The sequence below is a fragment of the Lynx canadensis genome, chromosome E1, assembly GCF_007474595.2.
Source record: "Lynx canadensis isolate LIC74 chromosome E1, mLynCan4.pri.v2, whole genome shotgun sequence".
Classification (NCBI taxonomy): domain Eukaryota; kingdom Metazoa; phylum Chordata; class Mammalia; order Carnivora; family Felidae; genus Lynx; species Lynx canadensis.
Window position 1 is genome coordinate 54,625,026 of NC_044316.2, and position 23,729 is coordinate 54,648,754.

A 23,729-nucleotide genomic window follows, 5' to 3' on the forward strand; every position below is an offset into this window, starting at 1 on the left:
TACGGCAAAAATGATTTTATTTGACATGCAGCAGAACAAGGGCAGCAGAGTTGGGATATTGTATACAGCCATTTGTCACAAAGCAGTGACCTCAGTAGTAACACTCAATTTTAATGTCTAAAGCTTATTATAAAGGTGTATTTTCACACAGTAATCCCATAAACCTTCCCAGGGCTGCTAGCAGCTGGCTTTTGGAAAGCTCTTGGATTTACTCTGTATGTTGTGAATGGATTCACTTTTGACCTGTTCTAATAATCAAGCAGTGAATTCTGCTTGCGGAAGCTGGAAGGGAAGCGGGAGGGGACCTTCTGATACAGTAAGGAAACCTGGCAAAGTGCAGGGAGGGATCAGGGATTGTGGCATGTGCCACCTTTCCCCAGAGATGGCTTGGAGCCATCCAGCTAAGCCCAGATGAGCTGAGTGCTCTTTCCTCAGCTGGTGGTTGTCCCTTTCTTGCCCTGTGAGGCCTGGAGTCCCTGGCCCACTTGCATCTGGTAGAAGGAACAACCCGGACAAGCGGTCGGAGGTTGAGCACTGCCGAAGCAATAGGGTCTGGTGACTCGATTCAAGCACGGCTCCTAATCTCACCACCTCCAGACCCCGTATCTTGCGGACATGCCCCTCAGCAGCTGGGGACAGTCAAGGTTCCTAGGCAACAGGTAAGAAGTCTAGTGCAACATGCCTGACCCTGAGGCTGCCTGTTCCCAAATACATGCCATACCACAGGCCAAATGGAAGAGGGGGAAGCCTAAGCAGGAGAATGCAGAGGATGATGGGAGCTGTCCTCTCCTTCAGAGACTCAAAGGGCAGGAGAGCAGTTTATTTCATGCCAAGCAAGAGGTAGTGAGTAGGATGGCCTATTCCCAAGGCAGGAGGCACACTTTTCCCAGAAAGCTTTGAGTACCTGCTTCCAGAGAAGGGGAGACACTGGTTCTCTTCCATTTGCTTTTGTATCCCTAGTTTTGGCTGCCACAAGGCCAAGTTCTGTTTCTAATAGGCTGAGTTTCATATCCCACTGCGATGTCCATAGGACACAGCCTGCAACCACCAGAGACGAGCACACAACTCCTCACCCAGCGGCCATTCCAGGATGCTGCTGCCCATGGAAGGCAGGGCTGGAGACTCGGTAGTACGTCAACTTCTCTATGCCCAGGGCCACTTGGGACCACCGGGCTTTGCCTACCTCCCAAGAGGAGCCTGCCAGCAGGGGAAGCACAAAGTAGTGATGAGGGGGCTGAGGCCTCTGGGGGGGGGGGGGTGAGAACACGGTCCTTGAGGGAGGGTGCCAAGTCTCTTTAGAGCCCTCCCCCCTTATGGCATCAGGATGCCAGCATGGGAGGAAAAAACCTACTCCCCTGCCTTGGGTCCACGTTCCCAGGGCAATAGTGCAGAGTCTGGAGCCACTCCCCACCCCTGACAGCACATGGCCACTTCAAGTCACACAGGTAGACAAAAAAACCAGGTCCTTTTAGGGGGCCAATGAGAGATCATCACGGCAGCAGCTTGGCTCCCAGCAGCAATGCCCAGGGCCCCTGTTCCGTATCAAAGCTCTAAGCACTGCAGTCAGGATGTGGAGAATGACTGGACCAGAGAGCCCTCCTGTCTCGTGGCAGCCTGCCTGAGCTTCAATGCGGAGGTGACACGGAGTCCTCTGGGGTCATAGGTTACCCCACTGTTCCACAGGAGGGAATTGGTCCACCTCGCCCACCTCTGTGCTCAGCTGCTCTCCCAGGGCGAAGGTCAGCCTATACCGAAGCCTCGCTTTCTCCTGTGACAGAGGGGCAAGCGTGTGAGACCTCCTCTTCTCCTCAAACCTTGGGGGCCCTTTCTGTGCTCCCCTCACCACCCCAGGCTCACTCGGCCACTGAACCAGGGTAGGGAAGGGACACAGTTAATGCTGCGGTATCACGGCACTTCAAACTGGGAGGCAGAGGTCCTAATCTGGGGCAGCTAGGGCTTCAGGATGGACCTTGGTTCTAGCTCACCTTCAGCGGATTGGCCAGCAGCATGACCTGGGTGATGGCTGCAGGCGGCTGGATGGGACTAAATGGAGACAGCTCTGTCCCAGAGGGTGGCTGTAACTTCACCTTCATTGACTGAAGAAAAAGAGAAGCTCCTTTGAAGAGAGATGGCAGGTGCCCCTAGGAGGGAGCCCACTGGAGTCACAATGGACACATGGCTGCTGCCTGCTGGCCTCAGGGCCCCTCAACCCAGTGGGTTCAAGATAAGGCTACTTCTCTGCCTCTAGAGGCCCCAGGAAGCCAGGGGTACCTTTGGCACTGCGGCCTGCAGCACGATGCTCTTGATGGGCAAGGGAGCTGTGTTCAGCATGGACACTACCACCACCAGCACGTCAGGCCGTCCAGGCGGACACTCCTTGGCAAAGTGGAAGAGGATGCGGAAGCCATTTTTATCATAGGCTGTCACAGGAAGGGCGCTGCCTGTGAGGAGAGATCATGTGGGTGAAGGAGAAACCTCACAGAGCCCAGAGGGTGTTGGCCACAGCCAAGTGGGCAGGACCGGGCAACCCTGTGGCCAGCAGGCTCCTTGCAAGAATCTGGGAAAGAGCCTCTCAGAACCTCCCGAGAGTCCAGTGGCAACAAGGAGAGACCCAAGACAGCAGGGAAGCGGGTCATGTCTGGCTCTAAGGGACCTGGGCAGACAGCCTGGGCCCGCCCCTCATTCCCTATGACCCCACAGCCCGGGCCCCACATCCCCTCCTGCCCCATGCTTCCGACACTTACTAGGCTTGATAGATTCCAGGGGAACATGGACACTGGCCAGGGAGAGCTCTGGCCCCTTCATGGGGCTGCCCTGGGGCTGGAAGAGAGGACTGCTGGGCCCAGGGGAGAAGGGGAGGAGAGGCCGAGCAGTGGTGCTGGTGGGGACCAGAGGGGAGGTGGTGGCCCCGGGGAAGAAGATGGAGGAGACGGGTTTCACCAGACCTGATGTCCTGAGAGGCAGGAAGGAGGACAAGGCAAGTCAGAGACCTGGGGAAGCTACAGCGCCAACCCCTCAAAGCACCTCTCCCCTTCCTGCCAGGCAGAGCGGTTCTTCCTACCCCACCTCCCACCGTTTCCAGATTCCCAGCTGACTCAGTAGGCCAAAAGGGCACATCCCCAGACCCTCTGGAGCTGCCCCTGGTTCTGCCAAACCCAGGTCCAGCCCTCCCCAACCCAGCTCTCCCCCACTCATTACGCTCCGGTCTCTTCAAGAAGATGATCAAGGGCATCCAGCTGGTGCAGGGTGCTATCGCCCAAAGCCGAGCCGTGGCACCCGAGGGCTGTGGGCTCAGCCTTGAGGGCTGGGGCTGGTCCAGTTGGGAACAAGAAGGAGCCTGGTTTGGGGGCGGGAACACTGGCTGGGACCGCAGGAGCTGGGAAGGAGGGCGGCAGTGGAGCCTGGGAGCTGCCCGCGGACGGTGCTGAGGGCGGGACGAGAGGCCCATCCGAGGGGCTGGCGGCAGCACTCCCGGGCTCGGGGCCGCCAAAGTCCAGGTCCAGCTGCTCGTTCTGTTAGGGATGGAAAGTGCATGAGCAAAGGCTGTGGAGGGGTCTGCCGCAGATGGCAGGTTTCGGGTCTCCAACTCTGGCCCCCTTCCCTGGGGGCCCTGTGACCCCACCACTGGACGAGCGGCTTCCTGAGGCCAAGGCCAGCCCTTGGATGTGATCCACGTTCCCAAATGCACGCAGGGCAGTGCCCCAAGGAGTAAGGACAGTCGCCGCAGTTGGCTGCAGCCAACTGGGGCTGAGGATGAGTCGGGAAAGAGAAGTGAAGCTCGCCGAGCATTTTAGTGTCGTCCCCTATGTCCCTACCTGGAACAGGGGCCATTGGCTGTTTCCAGCTGACTCTGTGGGAGGGGCAGTGGGGGCTGGATCAGCAAGGCCTGAAAACAGAAGATGATGGTGAGAAGGGGCTCTGCCTTGGGCAGTCCCACCTCACCCAGCGAAGGTCACATGACAAAATGAGCATCAAGGGGTGACAGGCGGGGAGGGTTTCCCCCAGGCAGCCTCCAGGGGGAGAGGGATCCTCTTCAGTCCTTATGTTCCGTATGTGGTGGGGGGCGGGGGGCGGGGGGCGCAGAGGTGGGGAGCAGAGCAGGACAGTCCACTGCGTCCACGCTGGAGCCTGGGTGCAGACTGCCCTGAAGGCCACTGAACTGGACTCTGTCCCTCCACCTGAAGCCCCCTTCTCCACCTCTGCTAAGTACACAGCCACCCCTCAGCCCTCCTCCCGATTCCACACGCCTTTTTGCTCTGCTGGCCCCTCCAGGACACACCCAAGCAGAGCAGCTCCTCGTCCAGCAGGCAGAGGGCATTGCTTGTGCTGTTGGGTCCCAGGGCGGCCTCGGCATGACTGGATGGGTGGCTGCGCCCAGGGCCTGAGGTCTGGGGGGGTGGAGGGAGGATAGGGATGCCGGAGGACGGTGGGGCCGGGGCCGGGGCCGGGGCCGACACTGAGGATGAGCTGCTTGGTGTGTCCAACTCAGCAAGGTCGATGAGAGTGCCTTGGTCCCTGGAGTGGTTTCCTGGATGGGCGAATGGAGGGGGACGGGACTGATTAGGGGCCACTCTAGTGGCTGCACAGAAGGAAGCAGAACCCTGAGCGCGGCCTCCAGCCTGGGCAACACTGAAAAGAAGCAAGCAAAGAAAACCCTGTCCACAGCTCCTGGCCTCTGGGAAGCTGGAGGACCACTTGGAGTGGCTCAGAATCCCCTCGGGCCCTGCAGGATGGCTTGTGGGTCAAGCGCTCAGGGCTCAGGGCTCGGCGGCAGGGCCCACGGCTGGTCTGGATGGCTCGGTGGCGGGGCCCGGGGCTGGTCTGCACGGGTCCAGAATGGAGAGCTGGAACACTTTACCTTCAGAGTCTGGAATGGCTGAGGTGGCTACCTCACCATTGACCACCTGCCCTTCAACGACTGTTTTGTAAGAGCTGATGACCCGGGAGAGGTTGTCACTGGCCTGGAGGATGTCCCCTAGAGCAGAAAAGAGGTACTTCTCACTCCAGGCCATGACACTCCCCCACTCCACGCCTCCGGGCCAAACCCACATTCCTGGGTCATCCTTGCCAACTACTCTTGAACTCACCCAAACTATTGTCATTGTCCTCTGTCTCACTGGCTAGTTTGAATAATGTCCGCCTCTTATTCTCACACCGATCAAACAGCTCCTGAAAGAGTCCCAGACCTAAAAATGAGAGCTACAAAGTCCCTTGGAAATCCTCCGGTGCGGTGTTCACGTCCAGGCGCTCAGGGGGCTCCTCTAGTGCCATGGTCAGTTACCGGCAGAACTGGGCTCAGAGCACACATCTTCCTGCTCCCAGCTGTCACCACGGTGGATCACCCGAAAGGTCTGCTTAGGACCAGTGGGAGTGTGTCCCTTCCTGTCCCCGAGGTGAGCACATGCCTCAGAATTCAGAGCATCTATGTGACCAAGGACTAAGGTGCAGCAGCGTCAGGGGCACAGGGTGGGTCTCTCTACCCAAATGTCCCTGAGGCAGAGAGAAGTGAGCCCTGATGGTGGGTCCGCGGGGTCACACAGACTCGGGTGTACACACGGCTCTTCTAGCCTGAGTTAGCCACAGCTCGTGTAAAATGGGGGTGTCACTGCTCCCACCGCCACCCGGCTGCCGTGCTGATTAATGAGGAATGGCAGGTACTGAGCAAAGGCTGGCCCCCGTTCCCAGAGCCCAGCCCCCCGGAGACGCGCCTACCTTCATGAGCTCTTTATCTGCCTCTGAAGAATCCTCTTTGCTGTAATGAAGCAGCATCTCATTGAGCAGCTTTACGTTGTTATTAACTTCCTCTAAAGTGTGCAGACGCTTGGTCACCTTCTGGATCCGTGCCTCGTCCTGTATCGAAGATGATCAAGGAGAAAAAGCTCAACTAGACTCATCCCACGGCCCCTGATGCCCCACAGCAAGGACTGCACCAGAGGACACGCGCAGAGGCCAGTCCCAGTGGAAGCTCCTTTTCACGCACGGTTCTTGGGAAACACAAGTCCCAGTCCTGACGCACTTTTTCTTTTAAAATAGCGGCCCGCCCTACCCCCCAGGCTGGCCCCATCCAGGTTTGCTCCTCTAGTCCATTCTCCCCCCAGAAGCTCCAGTGCGCCTCCCGCTCTCTGGCCTCTCCAGATGAGGGCTGGGGGCAAGGGCAAGCAGCAGGCCTCACACCAGGGGAAGGGACTATTGTTCTGTGGTCAAGAGTTCCTCCACCCCAAGGCCCAGGGCCCACTCACTTCCTTCACCATGGACTTGATGAGCTTGTTGGCCTCTTGTAGGTCATCTGGGTTTTTGCTTTTCAACAACTTGGCTAAAAGCTGGAAGAGGAGGTACCGAAGGTAAAGGGAAAGGTAACACCCCACCTGGGAGACCGCAGAGGAACCGGAGCTCCCGTGGCACTGAGTGAGCCCACGCCTCATCTGAGGACGCTATCGGCTGGGATGCACTTTACCTTGGATTTCTCCTCATCATCAAAAACAGGGTTTTTGGGACGAGGTGGTGGAGAGGGGATCAGTGTCCTGTCCACGGGGATCAGCGGGTCAGACTGCACTATGCCTGAAAGGGAACATAAGGGGGCGGAGTGTCTGCTCAGGCTGGGGTCACCTTGTGGCCGTTCCTCACACAACGAGGGCGGGCACAGCCCTGTGACCAGGACCTGCAAGGGGTGAGGACCATCTCAACCTATCAAACTGCAGCTGAGCCCTTCCCAGGATCTTCCCTTCAGGAGGGGATGGCAGACACCCCCTCATTCTTCCTGGCCTTAACCAGCCTCTGGGGCTGCTCGGAGGCCGAGGGAAGGTAAGCACATACCCTGTCTCTTCAACATGTGATAAGCATCCTTGATCTTTGTTTCTTCTGGCAGGGCCAATGTCCAGCTGTAAAGCAGCTCGATCACCTTGGTCTTCACTTTCTCAGACACCCTGTCCCCCAGGTACTAAGAGGCAAAAGGAAATAGGGAAAAACCTCGTAACTGGTGTCAGAGGCAGAGACCACGGGAAAGCTCTCTTCACGGCAATGAAAGGTGGCTGGTTAGCCCCAGTCTTCAGGCCTGTCCCAGAGCGGCAGGTGTCCGGTGTGTGTGACATAGAAGGACACCACCGTGGCAGAGCAGGATCTATCAGGGCTACAGTCTGTGCTCAGACAGGGAGTTTCCATGCACAATCTCCCAGAAACAATGGCAATTTATCTCAGAGGAATTAATGAGAATGTCTGAAGTATAAAAAATTGGTCTCTGTGCTTTAAGTGGTGCCTAGAGCTGAAGCAACACCAGCGAGCAACAGAAGCTGAGCGGCTGAGTGATGAGAAGAGTAACTCCTTAGACCTACGGAAGACGGACCAAAGAAAAGTGACCGCGGTCCCAGGAGCCCCCCTCCCCGCCCCCCGCCCCCAGCCAGGGTGCGCGTTAACACCTGCGGCCACATCACCTGTCACATTAAGGCCAGGAGTCCATCAGAGGGCTGCCTGTCCCTGTGGCCTCATGGTCACCCTGCTACACTCAGGGCCTAGCTCTCTGAGGACAAGATGTGGACAGCTCTCTAAAGACAGCTCTGTGGAGATGCCGGCTGCAAGGTGAAGCCAGTAAGACGGGAGAGGGGGAGGAACACGAAAGGAGTTCCTAGAAATGAGAAAACCGCCACTGACTGACCTTTGGAGAGACGACTTTGATTAACTCATTCAAAAACCGGAACTTTCCTACTTCATTATGAAATCTCCTGCCACAGTTCTTCATACACGCCTCCAGCACCTACAGCCACATGGAGGGGAGGTGCTCAGTGCGGGTGAGGGTCGGAGCTGGCGCTCAGCCAGGACCCTGCACGTAGATCACAGTGACTAGACCTTCACAAGGAAGAAACCGATCGGGAAGTTTGTGTGCATTCCCCCCCCCCCCCCCCGGAGCATCAGGGCAACAGGATCACGGACACCTTGGGCCCCTTAAACCTCTTCTGGAGAAGCCGAATAGGAACTAAAGAACAAAGCACTGGGACCCAGATACCAAGACAGTTGAATGTCTGTCGTAGAAAGTGCCTGCTTGCAAGATTCCGCCCTCATCATTTAGATGAGGAAACTGAGGCCCAGAGACAGAAAGTTTCTCTGACTCTGGGTCCAGGGCTCTTGCTATAAGCTGATCAATGTTTGGGGAAGATGGAAGATAATATTTAAACAGTTTTCTTTTTCAAAGACATATTTTCCCTCCCTGCTCCCATCGATTTTCCTTCTGAGGCACATAAACTACCTTAAGTTTTCGGTGCTTCCTGGGGCCCTGGGGCCTGCGGTTTATGCCCAGGAGAGCTCCACCCCAGTGTTCCCTTTTTTGGCTTCTGACTTTGTAAAGCAGGGGTTTTCCAGCATATCGCTACTGACATTCTGGGCCATTCTTTGTTGTGGAAGCCCGTCCTGTACATTGTAAGATGTTCAGCAACATCCCTGGCCTCTAGTCACTAGATACTAGTAATGCCCCATGACACGTGACACCCAAAAGTGCTTCTAGACACTGCCACAGGTCCCCTGGAGAGGAAACCCACTCCAGGTTGAGAAGCATTGTTTTATAAGGCCTTCTCTCTGCAGTGAACGCAACAGAGGTGTGCACGTGAGCCGTCTGAGCGCCCTTCCCATGCATGACCCGGCTGAAGTCAGGGAGAACCTAGGAATCCTGTGAGCTCAGCCACCTCTGGCTCAGTGCCACACTTGTCCCCTCTGAATAAACACTAAGCTCCACCTGTCGGTGGTGCCTTCAGCAGGAGCTAGCGTCACTTTTAGCTACAGAACAACTTTACTTGCCTCATTTTCCTTTAGTTGGCTAACTCTTAACTGGCAACACAGCTGTTAGCATCTCTTCAAGAAGCCGCCTCTGGGCTCCACCCTGGGCTCAGGGCTCCTGCCTCTGGCTCCTTCCCTTAGCCACTCAGCTTCTCCCACAAGACCGGTGGCCATGGTGCAGGGACTGCACTTCAGTCATACGCATTCGTGGGACAGTTTACAGAACGCGCTCCAGATAGATCTAGTATCAGGGACTTCCAGCTGCCTTAGGACGTGAGCCATGAAAACCCCAGAGAACCCAGTGGGCGCATGAGGAAAGGCTTGGGCTCACTGAAATCCACCATCGCCATGAAACCACATACCGTCAGGGCCTGGACTGCCTCCCATTCCTGTGGAGACTGGATCTTATGGGCCAGCAGTCGGACAGCGATCTGTGGCCTGGGAGACAAGCAGACCCTGCTTTCAGGCACTGACCCTGGGACCACGTGACTGGCCCTCCTTGGCCAGTTTTTACTTCTACAGTCAGCTCTCTCCCACTTGCCTCCCAACAGCTTTGAGACTCACCCTTCAAGCTCTTTGTTGATCTGATCACAGAAGCCAATTATGTATTCCCAGTCCTCCTGGCGGTTGGAAGGATTGGTGGCTTTATCTTGGGACAGAGCAAAGCGGAGGACAATTGAGGACACAATGGAAAGTGTTCCAACAATTTTTAGGCATTGATGTGAAGCTAAGTTTGTTTCCACATTTCTTTTCTGATAAGAAAATCCTCAACAGGTCAGTCCAGTATTTTGAAAGTCACAGACGAAAGGGAAAACAAATTCTCAGCCTTGCAAAGCTTAGAGTTGACCACGGTCGATAGTACAGATGAATAATTATAAACACAAATGATAAAAATCTTCAAACTGATATCCGCAAAAATGTTTAATGTAACAAATAAGTATAAATAATTCTAGTTACATAAAAATAAGCTATTAAGCAAGTAGGAGTTATCAAGAAGTGTTTCCTGGAGAAATTAAAGTCAGGTGATACTTGATAAAAAAAAATATATATATATATACTTAGGAAATGTATTTCCTATGTACCCTTCAAACATTTTTCCAAGACCCAACTTTCCTTAACGCTTTAAATGTTTTTTAAATTGTACACAATGTCATCCTTTAAAAAAAAATTTTTTTTTTAATCTTTTTATTTATTTTTGAGACAAAGAGAGACAGAGCACGAGCAGGGGAGGGGCAGAGAGAGGGGGAGACACAGAATCTGAAGCAGGCTCCAGGCTCTGAGCTGTCAGCACAGAGCCCGAGCAGGGCTCGAATTCACAGAGTATGAGATCATGACCTGAGCTGAAGTCGGACGCTTAACCGACTGAGCCACCCAGGCACCCCCACGATGTCATCCTTTTAAGTGAAACTAATATTTAATGAGCCCCTACTGAACACCAATCATCGTGCTCCATCCCCAGGACCGCAGATACAGACCACCCCTACAGTTTAAATGACCTTCTATGGGGCACCTGGGTGGCTCTGTTAGTTAAGCATCAAATTCTTGATTTCAGCTCAGGTCATGATCTCTCGGTTTGTGAGTTAGAGCCCCACATCTGGCTCTGTGCAAACAGTGAGGAGCCTGCTTGGGATTCTCTCTCTCTGCCCCTTCCCTGCTCGCTCTCGCTCTCTCTCTCTCTCTTTCAAAATAAAGAAAGAAACTTGAAACATTTTTTTTGAAAATAATAAAAGAATAAAAAAATAAGTGGTCTCCTATGATTAAGGACCAAGACAAGTGTTGGAGAGTTCTCAGAGGGATCACTGAGGGTTTAAAACCCACGTGCTAAATGTCAAGTCTCCTAATATTTGGTGGGGTCCCCTCTCCCCTGTTATCCCCCAGAACCTTGCTAGGGGTGGTTAAGGGTGTTCCCACCTCTGATTCAGATCTTGGAGTCTGCCTCTTCCAGAAAGCACTCTCAAGCTGTTTGCTAAATTTAGGACTTCAGGTTCAGAAGAGGAATGGAAGGCTGAAGGCGTAAATCGTTTTTAAATCCCCATACTCCCACACATTTCCACAAGTCCCAAAAGCAGAGCAAGAGAACCTTGAAAAAGCCCCTCCACACAAGGGGTGTTGTCAGAAGTTCTTGAATTCTGGTTTCTCGTGACTCTGTTTTCTTAACTTCCTTTTTCCTAATATCAAAAATCACTTGCTCCGTGACCAAATCCTAACAAGGCCTCCCAGCATCTCCCCACCCCCACCCTGCCCCAAAGAGGGCTCTGAGGTGCAAGAAGTCAGCAGACGCCACCCGGAGGCGGAGGGAAGGTGCGCAGGACCCACAGACGCAGCGCGCGTGCCTGGCAGTGTTTCTGCTCTGATCGCAAGAAGATTCTGATGCTTTGAGCTCCTATTTGGAGGAAAAGAGAAATGTCTGTCCTCAATCATGAAGAGAGAATTAGCAGGCCCTTTAAAATGTCAAGCTAGAAAGGAAGCAAATTAATTTCATTCCGTCAAGAGTGGCTATTTATTGCCATGGTGACCTACAAGCTGTCACCTTCCAGAAGCCCCATGTTTCTCCCATCAGTTGCCTGATATCTTCTCAGGTGTTAGCATGGCCGTGTTACTAATCCCCATCATTTGAGATGCTTAAAGTTCTCACATGACATCAAGAAGCTGAAGGATGCAAAAAGAAGATGGTCTGAGAAGCCATACCCCTCCCATCGCTGCTATTATCATTTTGAGAAGAGTCACGTACTTCATGGCGTAAGAAAGACTAACGCATTCACTTGCACTGTTCACAACTGGAAAAGGACGGCGGGGAGTGCTGCATGGATGCTCCCCTGCCCCCGCACGTGCATGAGCAATGGACCGCCACCACACGTGTTCTCCCCAGGCCTCCTGTAGTTCTTGTAGCACTTCTGCTTCCAAGTATACGCCCACTCCCTTCTCACTCGGGTTCAACTTCTCCAGAATCCCACTTCCTTTCATCTGGACAGACCTTTCTACTGCAACTCTGCAGGGAGCTCTCTGCCTACATGTGGGCACAAACAGCCCCTGTTCAGCAATGGTCAGTCCTGGTTCTGAGTATCTGCTCCAGCTCTCCAGCCTACTCAGGAAGCTGACCACAGCGTCCTCAGGAACTGGAAGAAAACTGGGGATACTTCTGGGTGACTCGATCTCTCCATTTGCCCACTGCCTCCCTCCAGCAGATGCACACAACTTTCCACCCACAAAACAAGCTCTATTACCTGGCACAGAGCTGACACCACAGCCTCACCTGTCGACCCCACCCTCTAGAACTAGCCCTGGACTCTACTTTGACTCAAGGTTTCTATTTTCAGGTCTTTCTTGAAAGCCTTATTCTCTTGTGTGTCTGTGCATCTAGATTTTTTGCTCTCATTTTTCAGCTTAGTTCCAACACTAGTTTTGACTGTTGTGGGGCCTCAAAAGGTCAAGTGGGGATGGTTCAAGTAGGGGCAACACTGGCTACCCAATCCCAACACAGCTCAAACATTTCACAGATGACAAATTCTATGTAACATATTACTTAGAGATTAAGAGAGGCAAGAATACAGGATGGAAAAGCAATCAAGAGTCAGCCTTCAGTGCTAGGGTCTTGAATCAAGAGGGTCTTAGTCACCAAGTCTTTGTTAAGTGCTCACAGAAAATTAAGTACACAGATCAACTGTATTGTACTATATTATTCAATCAATCAATAACGTAACTAAAGGAAAACTAAGTACAGAGCATTTGGCCATAGAGGGACTACAGAAAAAGTCCAAGACTCAGAGCCTAGCCTTGAGGAGGTTATACTCTGTTGGTGCAACACGTGCAAAATAACCAGAGCAAAAAATTAGAGTATATGATTTGTTACAGAAACAAGTTTTAAAACAAGCTCATTACTTCTCCTTCCTGACTTCCCTATTTCTATAAATGGTGCCATCATGGGGTGTCTGGGTGGCTCAGTTGGTTGAGCATCGGACTCGGTTTCTGCTCGGGTCATGATCACACGGTTCATGAGTTCGAGCCCCACACTGGGCTCACTGCTGTCAGCACGGAGTTCACTTTGGATCCTCTGTCCCCCTCTCACACTGTCTCTCTCTCAAAAATAAATAAAAAATTAAAAAAAAATTAAAGAAAAATGGTGCCATCATTCAAAAACTCCTTTTGCCCCCACATCCAGGCATCCGGATTTGAACCCCCATTGCTGACTCCTTCCCTCTTACCCATTTCCATCAACCTAGGGTCCCTTCCTTCTCAAGGTCTATTTATTTATCCAGCAAGCACAAGCACGGAATGGGCAGACAGAATCCCAAGCAGGCTCTATGCTGTCACCACAGAGCCCGACATGGGGTTTGATTTCACAGTGAGCCAAAATCAAAAGTCAGACGCTTAACCGACTAAGCCACCCAGGTGTCCCCCCCTTAAAATCTTTTTAAATCTCTCCTTCCTTTCTTACCTCTGCCCCTACCCCAACCCCTTCTTCACCTGCTTCTTGAATTTCTCCTGGCCATCCTATATAAAACCCCTATACTAACCCTTGTAAAACACTGATTTCACGAGAGATGGTAAGATCGGGGACCTGATAACTGTCGAAATTTAAGCTTTTTGAGCTGGAATTCCAGCTTTTCCAGAATTTGGTTCTAACTTCCCAGATTTCTCTCCCACCACACTCCTACTGGAACTACCTGCCTGAACCAGCCAAAAACCTGTTCCTATATGGTTTCTCTATTTACATCACCGTCCAGTGTTTTCTTAGCCAGTTTTCCCCAGTCTTTAAGGCCTGGATCAAATGCTACCTCCTCACTGACAGAATCATGTTTCCATTCCACTTCTCCCCAATTTCCTGAAGAAACTGCCTGCATTTTAGCATTTACAGTTCTTGCCTTGTACCTGTATCTTTTTAATAATGCTTTATCCACCCAGGATCACCTTTACCGAACTTAAGGTAAAGACAGATTGAACTTAATTAATTTTCATAATACCTCACATAACAGGTATTTCTTAAAAATCTTTTTATGTTTACTTATTTTTGAGACAGAAACAGAGCATGAGCAGACGAGGGGCAGAGGGAGAGGGAGACACAGAACCCGAAGCAGGCTTCAGGCTCTGAGCTGTCAACACAGAGCCTGATGGGGGGCCTGAACCCACCAACTGTGAGATCATGACCTGAGCTGAAGTCGGATGCTTAACCGACTGAGCCACCCGGGCGCCCCACATAACAGGTATTTCTTATGGACTGATTATAGTAATGACAGGAATTCAGAAAAGGCTGAAGTCATCAAGAGACAGTCTGTGGACAAGGAGAATCTGGGATGGGTTTTAAAGCATTCAGTTAAGCAAAGGAGAACAGGGTTTCCAGGGAAGGAGAGCAATGTGTGCTGATGGGACAAGAACACATCTGACTTAGCAAAGCAAGAAGACGCTCAGGAAGCCACCAAGAGGCGGCAGGAGGCGTGCGGCAGTGGGACGACCTGATTCCACAGAAGTGCTCTTCTGGGAGCAGAATGCCAAGTGGACAGAAGGGACGTGGGGAGACACCTGAAGCACTGGGACCAGTAGAGGCTTCTATAATAATTCTGGCAACCCACAGAGTGACAAGGACCTAGACTAAAATAGTGCTAAACCCCAAGCACTGGTTCGTTCACCTGGCCAAGTTCACACCAATAAGTCACAAGAACTGTGAAGGTGAATGACGGATAAGAATGGAAGGAATCTGAACACCGCCCCTAATGTCACTCTAATGGGAAAAATCAAAGGCCAGTATCAGCTCTAAAGTCTACAGACACCATTGTCCTTCCCCCACTCACAATCTCTACTCTCCCTCAAAAACAGGTCTGTCCCTCTCCTATTTCAAAATATAACTCTAAATCTAGCCTATTAAACTCAGCTTAAGTCAAATTACTTCAACGTCCCTATTCATATTCGTGAATCAAACAAATTTCAGGGACCCATGGGTGGCTCTGTCAGTTGGGCATCTGACTCTTGATTTCAGCTCGGGTCATGTTATCACGGTTCGTGGGACTGAGCCCTGGGATGGGCTCTGCACTGACAGCACAGAGCCTGCTTGGGATTCTCTCCCTCTCTCTCTCTCTCTCTCTCTCACTCACTCACTCAAAATAAATAAACTTAAAAAACAACAACAACATCCAATTCCAGTGTAGTTATATCTATATCTGGTTAGATGTCTCTGGACAAGTGGTTTGATTAGAGTCAGGGTGTCCTCTTTTTGTGAAATGGTGCCATTAGTACCTGCTTCACTAGGATACTTGATAAATGAATTAAATGAGTGTCTTTGGAGTGCTTTGAGCTCCTTAGAGAACAGTTCCATATATACAGAAGACTGTGACCTGCCTGCAACTGCAGATTTTGCAAATGTAACCTGGGTTCAACAACCTGAAGGGGGGTTCTTATTAAGAAAGCTCAGGCCATTGGAGGAAACAGCCTGGGGGCTCTGGTACATAAGAGGTCTCTGCGCAAGGCAATCTCTAGGCATCCTACCTGTCACCATCCTGCCCAATCTGTGTTCACTTAAAGAGGCCTCCAAGGGCCTCTTCTAGCCCATAGGAAAGTTAACTTATTAACCCTTCAGCAGAGTACTACCTGCTAACAAGGTTAACCTGTATTTCCTTAACAGAAATATGATTTAGCAATTAGAGCAAAGGCCGCTCTAACTACAGCACTAGGCTGTGTTCCTCAGCTTTGCTCAGAGTACGCTATCGACGATGACTCGTTAAGGTGTTCAAGTGTGTGTGTCTCCCAACACAGACATAACCAAGCTTTGGCCGCTGCAGGAAAATAGAGTTCTGTTCTTTACCCTACTTTGGATTATTCTCACTTCAAACATTCTGCCTCAGCGAAGCGGCCACTTCTCAAATACATGGTCGCAATTCTGAAGCAGTATGTGTATACTCACTGGTGCCCACCGCTCCCGAAGTTTCAGCCCCAATCCGCGGCTTTTCCCTCTGTCTGAGACTGAGGCACGGGGGTCTGAGAAGCGGGGCCCCACCACAATGTCCCCAAATCGCCGATGCATGTCAGCCGGGAGCACTTAGCTGACGCTTCCCCGCAGCCCGCGGGGCCGGGACAGTACGCAGCTCCCGCCGCCGCGCGCAGCAGTGGGAGGAGGCGCCGGGAGGGGGACCGGGCGCCCTGCTGGGGAAGGGGCGTGATCGCTGACAGCTTGCGGCGAGGGCAAGCCGAAGCGCGAGCTGCTAGGAGACGCCGCCACTGGACCCTGGGAGGAGGTGTGGGGGGGGGCAGCGGGGGCGGCGAGGGGGCTCGAGGACAGACAGAAGCGGCCGCGGCTACTCACTCAGCCAGGACTCCAGGCTCTCCCCTTCCGCCTCCGCCATATTGCAGCCGCCCGGGCCGGCCCTGCGGCCTCAAACCTCGCGAGAACTTGCAAGAGATGAGCCGGGGCGGGGCGTGCATGGGGCCTGAGAGGAGAGAGCCCCGCCGCCGACGGTCGAATCAGACTGCGACGGATGAGAAGCCGAATGTTTCCTTTCGATTCTTCCCTTCGGACCTCGGAGTGAGAGACTCTTAACGTCTGGACTAATAGGGTGACGCACAGATTTAGGACCCTGTGGAGCTTTTTCCCCGCCTGCCGTCCCTCGCTCAGGCACGCCGAGGACGGCCCTGTTGGGGTCCTTGTGGCCAGCCAAGATGGCTGCGCCCGCGGTGAAGGCTGCGCGAGGGTGGTCCGTTCTGGCGCTGGGCGTACGGAATCGTCTCCTGCGGTTTCCAGGGTAGGAGGGCGGCGGGAAGCCGGGGGGCCGCTTGGGTCTTCACGGAGAGACCTGCAGGGAAGGAAAGGACCACAAGCGGACCGTGCGGGGACCTGGACAGAGCCTGCGGGCCAGGACACCTGGGTCCAAGACTCTGAATTAGCGGCGTGACTTTGGGCCAGTGTGAAGGTTTCGTGATTGTTCCCGGCTATGGGGTTCTGATTGGAAGCTGAAAGTGCGGTCTTACGAAAAGAGCTCAGTGCTGGGATTTTCTGTGTTGGGAGAGGTTGGGGGAGAGCTGCCTAGGCGGGGCGCCTATCCTGTGATTTCAGGAGGCTCTCCTTACGGTTGGCACTTGACGAGGGGGAGACTTTCCTGGCCTTTTTGGGGGGAGTTTACTTACCTCTTGGGACAAGAGCCAGAATTACTGCGTTCAGGTTTGCCTAACGCTCACCCTGCCTCTCTCTCCTCGACGGGTTGGCAAACATGCCTATTAAGTAAGGCCTTTTCTCTTGTGGGGTCAACTTTTGCCCGCCTCTTCCTCTTCCCCCCTCTTAGGCTAACCCAGGTGAGGGGGAGCCGCTATGGTCCTGAATACAAGGATCCACAGGTTGACAAAGAATATTACCGTAAGCCATTGGCAGAGCTGACGGAGGAGGAGAAGTATGAGCGGGAACTCAGGAAGACTCAGCATATCAAAGCTGCCCCAGCGTCGAAAACAAGCTCTGTGTTTGAAGACCCGGTGATCAGGTCAGATGGAAGCAAATACTTCTGTTCCACAGACTGGGACTATACCAGGGAGGGTCTGCAGTTAGGATTCTGTGGAATCCTAGGCCTTGGAAACCTAAACGTGTTGCTTTTCTTCTTGAAGTAAATTCACCAACATGATAATGAAAGGAGGAAACAAAGTCCTGGCCAGATCCCTCATGGCGCAGGTAAGCAGCTCGTCTCCCGTCTGCTTTCTTACAGCTTTGTATGTGGCTTTCACTTTAGCATAAAAAAGCATAAATTCGCATACCTGCCATTAGAATGACCTTCCTATGTATGGGTGGAGGTGGTGACTTTAATACATCCTGCAGGAGTCGGCCACCACCATTCACTCCCCCAATCACAAATCTTGGCCTGTTTGCCTGGTCCTCGCTCAGAAAGAGGGAGGCACTTAGGAACTTTGCCTTAGAAGTTCTGAGAGAGGAGCTGCACTGTTGTAGGAGAGCAGGATGGGAGGAGTAAAGGGCAAGGTACTAGCTCAACTGGGAAAACCCTGTAGGGAGGCTGGTGCGGTGTCTTTCAATGTATGCCTTTGCAGACTCTGGAAGCTGTGAAAAGGAAGCAGTTTGAGAAGTACCATGCTGCCTCTGCAGAGGAACGGGCATCCATCGAACGCAACCCCTATACCATCTTCCACCAAGCACTGAAAAACTGTGAGCCTGTGATTGGGCTGGTACCCATCCTCAGAGGCGGCCATTTCTACCAAGTGAGTGGTCAGGGCCGGAACGCAGGGCTGCCCACCCATGAAACAAGATGGTTGGGGGGGTGCTTGCGAGGGGTAGGGTCCAGAGCAAGGCCAAGATTGATAGTTTTATAGGGACTAGGTTCTGTCAGAATCTGCTCGTCGGAGTCCTAGTGTAAAACTCACAGGCCGAAGATGGGAGGGGAAGAGAGCAAAGAATCATACGAATTACTTTTTCTGGAAGCCCACCCCACCCCCATTCTGTCCACTATGCCCTGTTCTAAATTGTAAGCTTCTTGCAGTGAGGGACTGTGTTTATAACTCCTCTTCATCTCCCGGTGCCTAGAGTAGCGCTTGACCCGTAACTGATACTTCATCACCATTTCCTGAACTGAATGAGGGGTCTGTTACTGCACTTAATTACACATCATTGTTATAAGCCAGTGTTCTCATCTTTTTTTTTTTTTTTTAATTTGCTTTATTTTTGAAAGACAGAGAGCATGAGTGGAGGAGGGGCAGAGAGAAGGAGACACAGAATCTGAAGCAGGCTCCAGGCTCTGAGCTGTCAGCACAGAGCCCGATGCAGGGCTTGAACCCACAAACCGTGAGATCATGACCTGAACCGAAGTCGGACGCTTAACCGACTGAGCCACCCAGGCACCCATCATCTGCTTTTTTAACATAAACTTCACAAGGGAAGAGACTCTCATTAATGACTGTGTCCCTGGGGTCTTGTGTGGTACCTGGTATATAGTGGTGGCCTAGCAGATAATTTTTGGACAAGAGGATTGTGTTTATAGGCACCTGTGATCTGAGTTAGCTGAGTCACCCCAGCTCGATGGGGCTTTTCCCAGTTGATGTTTGTATCAACTTGGCTAAGGTTCCATTTAGAGGTGAAAGAGGTCTGTGCTTAATGAGCGTTTGCTCAGTGAACGCTTTTGTGTCTGCTACACTGAGGTCACTCGGGTGTGGGTAACTCACAAGAGGAGAAGCGAGGCCCTTCTTCTCAGGAGCGTTGCCAGGGCTGGGTCAGAGGGAACCTGTGGCTACCCCTTACAGCTTAGGGAGGAAGGAGGCTGCAGGCCTGGCAAGTTCTTGGACTAACTTGCCCACGTCTTGTCTCCTTCAGGTCCCCGTGCCACTAGCCGACCGGCGCCGTCGCTTCCTGGCCATGAAGTGGATGATTACTGAGTGCCGGGAGAAGAAGCACCGGCGGGTGCTGATGCCGGAGAAGTTGTCCCATGAGCTGCTGGAGGCTTTTCACAACCAGGGCCCTGTGATCAAGAAGAAGCATGACATGCACAAGATGGCCGAGGCCAACCGTGCGCTGGCTCACTACCGCTGGTGGTAGAGGGAGGGTAGGGGCCCTGGGAGGAGCCCGGGGCTCTTTGCTGCAAGAAGTAATGAAACACTTAAGGGTTAAGGATGTCGTTCCTTTTTCAGGGCAGGCAGGCCTCATAAGGATGGAGCAACATATGTATTGCTTGTTAGTCCTTTCTTTCGGGCCTAGAACTTGCTCTTCCTATCCCATCTCCTTACAATGAAGGAACATACCACTTTAGATTTCCTGCAGGAAACTTAGGGCCCATCCAGTCTCTCCCCTCAATTCGGGGGTAGAACTTAGGATGATACGAAAGGAAGCAGTTTTAATGTTAGAAAAGCTTTATTAGAAAACTGTCACCCTGAACTGGTGTAGCATGTGATGGGGTGCTGCCGTTTACTAAAACCGACTAGAAATACGTTTGCTTCCGAAGTGGTCCTTGTACAAAATGTAAAAAGCACTCTCTGGTGGGACTTGTGCTCTGCCCCTTGATATCCCAAAGTATCCCACCAGTAGCTATGGGTACCCATTTTACAGATGGGGAAACTGAGGCACCAAGACGGCTGTTGCACCAGTGGCTACACAAGGCAGTGGTTCTTAGAAGCTGCATTTCTCTGCCTGGCCCAGGTTGGAGGTGATGGGACAGTGGGGGGCAAGTCTGTTTGGTGTTTTCCCCAGTTCCCGAATCCAGAAGGGAAGGGGCTCGGGGCAGGACCACAGCATAAGTGGGAAACCGCTCAGGAGCTGTTGAGAGTCTGGAAGGACAGTCTTTGGGAGAGGCAGGAAGTCGGGTAGGTGAGAGGCCGGTGCTTCTGGTGCGGCAGCCTGACTGGGAGGCCTAGTCGGAGACCTCGCTATAGTAATACTTGTGGGCAGCCGGGGTCGTCTTCCAGCCGGCTGCCCGAAATTCGATGATCTCCAGCAGCAGCAGCTGGGCCAGGGAGCTGAGGCCACTTGGGAGCAGGAAGCCATCCCGGATCAGGACAAAGAGCTCATCCATGCGCTGTCGGTTCATCTTCTCCAGCTGCTCCCCCACCCGATGCAGCTGGAGCACCAGGCAGTCCACCTGTGGGGGAGGGCAGTGGGAGGTGACCCCCAAGGCAGTGCCAGCCCATCACCGAGCAGCCGTGAACGGAGCGCTTGCAGGGTTCCGTGCTTGGCCCCATATGCTCATCTTCTCCTGTCATCCTCACACCACCTGGTGGGCATCAGCCACATTTTACGTGAAAGGAGACCAGTTCAGGACTTACCTAAGGTCTCTTGGGCCAGGCTGGGTGCAGGCCCTCTCTGTAAGCTGCCACTTAACCCAGCCTTTCTACCCCTCTCCTCACCTGCCTAACTGATGGGTTTCTGGGCCATGTGTATCCACAGCTGGATTCCTATCGCAGGTTAGCTTTCCTACTGGGGACAAAGCCTCTGAGCCTGTAGGTTTTGGCTGCTCTGTTCTGGATAAATTCCAGGCCTGGCAGCTTATCCTGGAACTGAGGCAGGCCTCGCATGCCCCCACCAGGCTCCTACCCTAAGAAGTGATGCTCTCGGATGCCTCCATGGACAACAGGCATCTGAGACTGCCCCCCCCTCCACAGCTGTCCGAACGGGTCACCCACCTCCTCCTCCTTGTTCAGACTGTCAGGCTGGGCCAGCCGGAAGAGGCAGTCGTAGACGGGGTTCACCAGGGCCATCATGGGCATGTTGTTCACCTGTGGGGGAGAGTGGGGACCAGAGCACTGGTTTAGTGGCTGAAGGAGACAGGCTGTCTCTGCTGCACAGGGTGACTACCGGGGCCTCACCCTCAAGTAATCAAAGATGTTGCAGATAAAGGTGACATAGCAGACCCAGCCCTGCAGGGACCGGGCTCGCAGCTGCTCCCGAGCCTGGTACTCCTGCTGCAGCCGGTTCAGGAGTCCCCGTCGGAAGACACTCTGGCCTGCTTGCTTGCTCTCAGCCTGTGAGCCAGGGAAAGGATGGTGAGCAGAGGGCGGTGCCATGGCAACCCTCACCCAAGCTTCGGTGACAGAGGACCCTCCTGTCCATCTCTCTCCACCCGAGGGGAGCCCTGTGCATCTCTGCCCTGCTGGCCAGGCTTTCTGCCCTGTGCTGAGGTCTTTCTCAAAGCATCTTCCGCTTTACCAGTCCCGGCCAACCTGAATGATGGCATAGCACATGCGCCCTGCTTCTTTACTGAAGACGCAGTCCTGCAGAGAATGGTCCACAATCACATTGGCCACCTTCTCCAAGTCCACAGCACCTGGATCTGGGGTAGAGACAGGTGGGAATCCAGAGCTGCTGAATTACCACATTTGCCTCTACTTGCTTCTACAGGGATGGGAGATACTTACAAAAGAGCACTCCCATTATAAACCTGACGTGTAAAGAGACCAGAAGATACATGGAGAAGTAACCACACACAGGAGCAGCTCTACCGTGAGCCTGATGGCCCACTCGGAGGAAACCAGAAGGGTTATGTGGCCACTACAGACTAATCAAAGAAGGCCAGTTTTTTTAGGGCACACGTCATTTCCTGGCACTAGGCTGAGGAAGGAGCACTGAACAGCGATGTACTTGACAGCAATTTCACGGAAGAAAGTGTTCTTAACAATACACAGTGTTCTTCTAATACATGAACCCTGACAAGAGCGGTCCAGGCAGGGCCTCCCCAACAGGCTTAGCTTGGCATGTGATGGGCATTACTAACTGTTAGCTGAGTCAAACTTCTGGGTGCTGCAGAAGGCACAGATCCAGGCCAATTACTACATCTCCTCTGCCAAGCACAACGCTCCATCCTCTGTCCCAAGTCAGCCAGCTCTGCACATTCAAGACAGCCTCCTGTGGCTGAAACCTGGTCCAATGTCAGGGCTCAGGAGACGACTCTCTTCTCTGTGCTCCAACCCCTTTCATGGGAACTTGAACTTTAAAAAATGGCTTTACTGCCTGAGAGATGACTCTATGATTCACACTTTGAAATGCTGGTCTAAATGTAGCTTGTCCTCCAGTCCAAGAGTGACTTACTCGCTCCTGCTCACAGAAAGCAAAGGGACAGCTGGGCATTCTGGGCTGAGACTCAGGTCTCCAGGCCTGACACTTTGGACCATTCTGTACAGCTCAGGGGGGTGCCCATGCTCACCTTTGAGTGCTGTCTTCAGCAGCTGCTGAGTCTCTGCGTCAAAAGACTGGATTTTATACTCCTCTCTACCAGGCTCCCCCATGACCATTCAGCCCCAGCAGCTCTTTACTGGGGTGGGACTAATGACAGCACCTAGGGAGGAGGAGAGGGGCAAGGGAGAGGCCTCAGGTGTGCACTGTGGGGCCAGGTTCCGATCCTGCACGCCCCAGGCAGGGCTGGCCCGCACACTGAGACAGGTCCTCCCAGCCAGTCCGTTGCATTGGGCGGTTGGCTGAACGCCCACCAAGTTTGGCTTCTGGTGGAGACTGGGCACCAGCCAGGCACCTGCTGCTCAGTTTAAGAACCCCAGTAGCTTCTGGGATTACACAAGCGTAAAGAGGTGAAGGTGAACGTGCCTACCCTCTTGTCTCCACAGGAGGTAGGGTTATTCTCAGCTCATACCAATGTTGGGGTGGGGTGCGCGGCGCTGGGGGTGTGGATGGGGGCACATCAGACACTTGCCCTGTCTATATAAGCCAGCCTGGAAGCTGCTGGCCCAGCAGACTTCGGCGAATGACCGGGCTGGGGACACCGGGCAGCTGTCTCAGCAGGGTTCCAAGCCCCGTCTCCCCTCCTTCGGCTTTAATCAGAGTCCCTCTCAGTCCCCAAACCCGCCCTTCCAGCCCTAGGCCTGGCCTGTGTGGGCGGGTGCGGGAGCCCGAACTGCCGCCGTCCCGGTCAACTTCTCCCAGGGACGGACTGGTTAAACTCGCCTCCCGAGCGGCAGAAACCCGGTCCTGCCCATTCAGGACTCCCAATTCCTGAGCTCCATTCTGGACCCTTCCTCTTAAAGAAGAGAGGAGCGGGATGACGCGTCTCCCAGCGGCGGTCCCTGTGGGAGTCCCCTCTCCGGACGCGGTGCCTCCCCGCTGGTCAAAGGAGACGACCTTGGGGTCTCCAGAGCCAGGCAGCTTCTCCAAACCCGGAACACCCTGCCCGGCGGCGCAGGGTCGCCGTCCGGAGTCCCGCGGGCGAGAGGCGGCACGAGCGTCGGAACCCACCTGCCGGGCCGGCGCCGCGCCCGCGTGCCCGGAGGCTGCTCGGAGAGCATGGTGCGCGCGACCCCGGCCGCCGCGCAGCAGCAGCTGGAGTGGCTGGTCGGGCCTCGAAGCCGCTTAGGTCATTTCCGAGCGCGGCGCCGGGGCGGAGCCCGGCGTGGATGGGGCGGGGCCCGGCCCGGCTCGGGAGGGGCGGGAGCAGTCTCGCCAGCGCCACCTGCCGGAGTCCCGGGGACGCTGTCCTCACCGCTCGTCCTTCGGAGGTCAGTGGTGGTACCACGGGGAACATCCGCGACGCTGTCCCCACCCTGTCCTCACTCAACTCGCCCGC

General features: G+C 53.6%; 3 protein-coding genes across 6 annotated transcripts in view; 1 reads left to right on the forward strand and 2 right to left on the reverse strand.

The window, feature by feature from the left end:
* Positions 1-16,183, reverse strand: GGA3 (golgi associated, gamma adaptin ear containing, ARF binding protein 3). The gene is made up of 17 exons (XM_030296821.1): positions 16,052-16,183; positions 9,325-9,409; positions 9,123-9,198; positions 7,649-7,747; positions 6,814-6,937; positions 6,455-6,558; positions 6,240-6,320; positions 5,713-5,850; positions 5,088-5,169; positions 4,859-4,975; positions 4,280-4,528; positions 3,816-3,886; positions 3,199-3,512; positions 2,745-2,953; positions 2,272-2,441; positions 1,986-2,096; positions 1-1,768 (listed from the first exon to the last, which is right to left on the reverse strand). Exons 1-17 carry the CDS (start codon positions 16,089-16,091, stop codon positions 1,658-1,660), a joined length of 2,181 nt encoding a protein of 726 aa, XP_030152681.1. The 5' UTR covers positions 16,092-16,183; the 3' UTR covers positions 1-1,657.
* On the forward strand, positions 16,181-19,655 carry MRPS7 (mitochondrial ribosomal protein S7). 2 transcript variants are annotated; one of them, XM_030296830.2, is made up of 5 exons: positions 16,181-16,487; positions 17,025-17,216; positions 17,338-17,401; positions 17,773-17,940; positions 19,046-19,655. In XM_030296830.2, the coding sequence occupies exons 1-5, from the start codon at positions 16,405-16,407 to the stop codon at positions 19,265-19,267; spliced, it is 729 nt and encodes a 242-aa protein (XP_030152690.1). In that variant the 5' UTR covers positions 16,181-16,404; the 3' UTR covers positions 19,268-19,655. The 2 variants fall into 2 exon arrangements, with proteins under 2 accessions (XP_030152690.1, XP_030152691.1); XM_030296831.1 differs by having other exon boundaries at positions 16,202-16,270.
* MIF4GD (MIF4G domain containing) overlaps positions 19,561-23,729 on the reverse strand; it is a 6,457-nt gene continuing 2,288 nt past the window's right edge. Inside the window, exons 1-6 of one of the 3 annotated variants that reach the window (XM_030296832.1) lie at positions 23,402-23,506; positions 22,362-22,493; positions 21,382-21,491; positions 21,028-21,183; positions 20,845-20,937; positions 20,076-20,303 (exon numbers count right to left, since the gene is read on the reverse strand). In XM_030296832.1, the coding sequence (XP_030152692.1) occupies positions 20,076-20,303; positions 20,845-20,937; positions 21,028-21,183; positions 21,382-21,491; positions 22,362-22,449 (675 nt within the window). In that variant the 5' untranslated portion in view covers positions 22,450-22,493; positions 23,402-23,506. Of the gene's footprint in view, positions 20,304-20,844; positions 20,938-21,027; positions 21,184-21,381; positions 21,492-22,361; positions 22,494-23,401; positions 23,507-23,729 lie in introns of those variants that run through there. The other 2 variants (XM_030296835.1, XM_030296833.1) reach the window with 2 other exon arrangements.

Bases quoted from the DNA above. Each gene is read 5' to 3' on its own strand.
- MRPS7 (XM_030296830.2), top strand. From the start codon at position 16,405: ATGGCTGCGCCCGCGGTGAAGGCTGCGCGAGGGTGGTCCGTTCTGGCG. The intron at 17,402-17,772 runs GTAAGCAGCTCG...ATGCCTTTGCAG, and splicing joins CCAGATCCCTCATGGCGCAG to ACTCTGGAAGCTGTGAAAAG. The intron at 17,941-19,045 runs GTGAGTGGTCAG...TGTCTCCTTCAG, and splicing joins GAGGCGGCCATTTCTACCAA to GTCCCCGTGCCACTAGCCGA.
- GGA3 (XM_030296821.1), bottom strand. From the start codon at position 16,091: ATGGCGGAGGCGGAAGGGGAGAGCCTGGAGTCCTGGCTGA. The intron at 4,529-4,858 runs GTAAAGTGTTCC...TCGCCCATCCAG, and splicing joins AGCCATTCCAGACTCTGAAG to GAAACCACTCCAGGGACCAA. The intron at 2,442-2,744 runs GTAAGTGTCGGA...CTCTCCTCACAG, and splicing joins CCTGGAATCTATCAAGCCTA to GCAGCGCCCTTCCTGTGACA.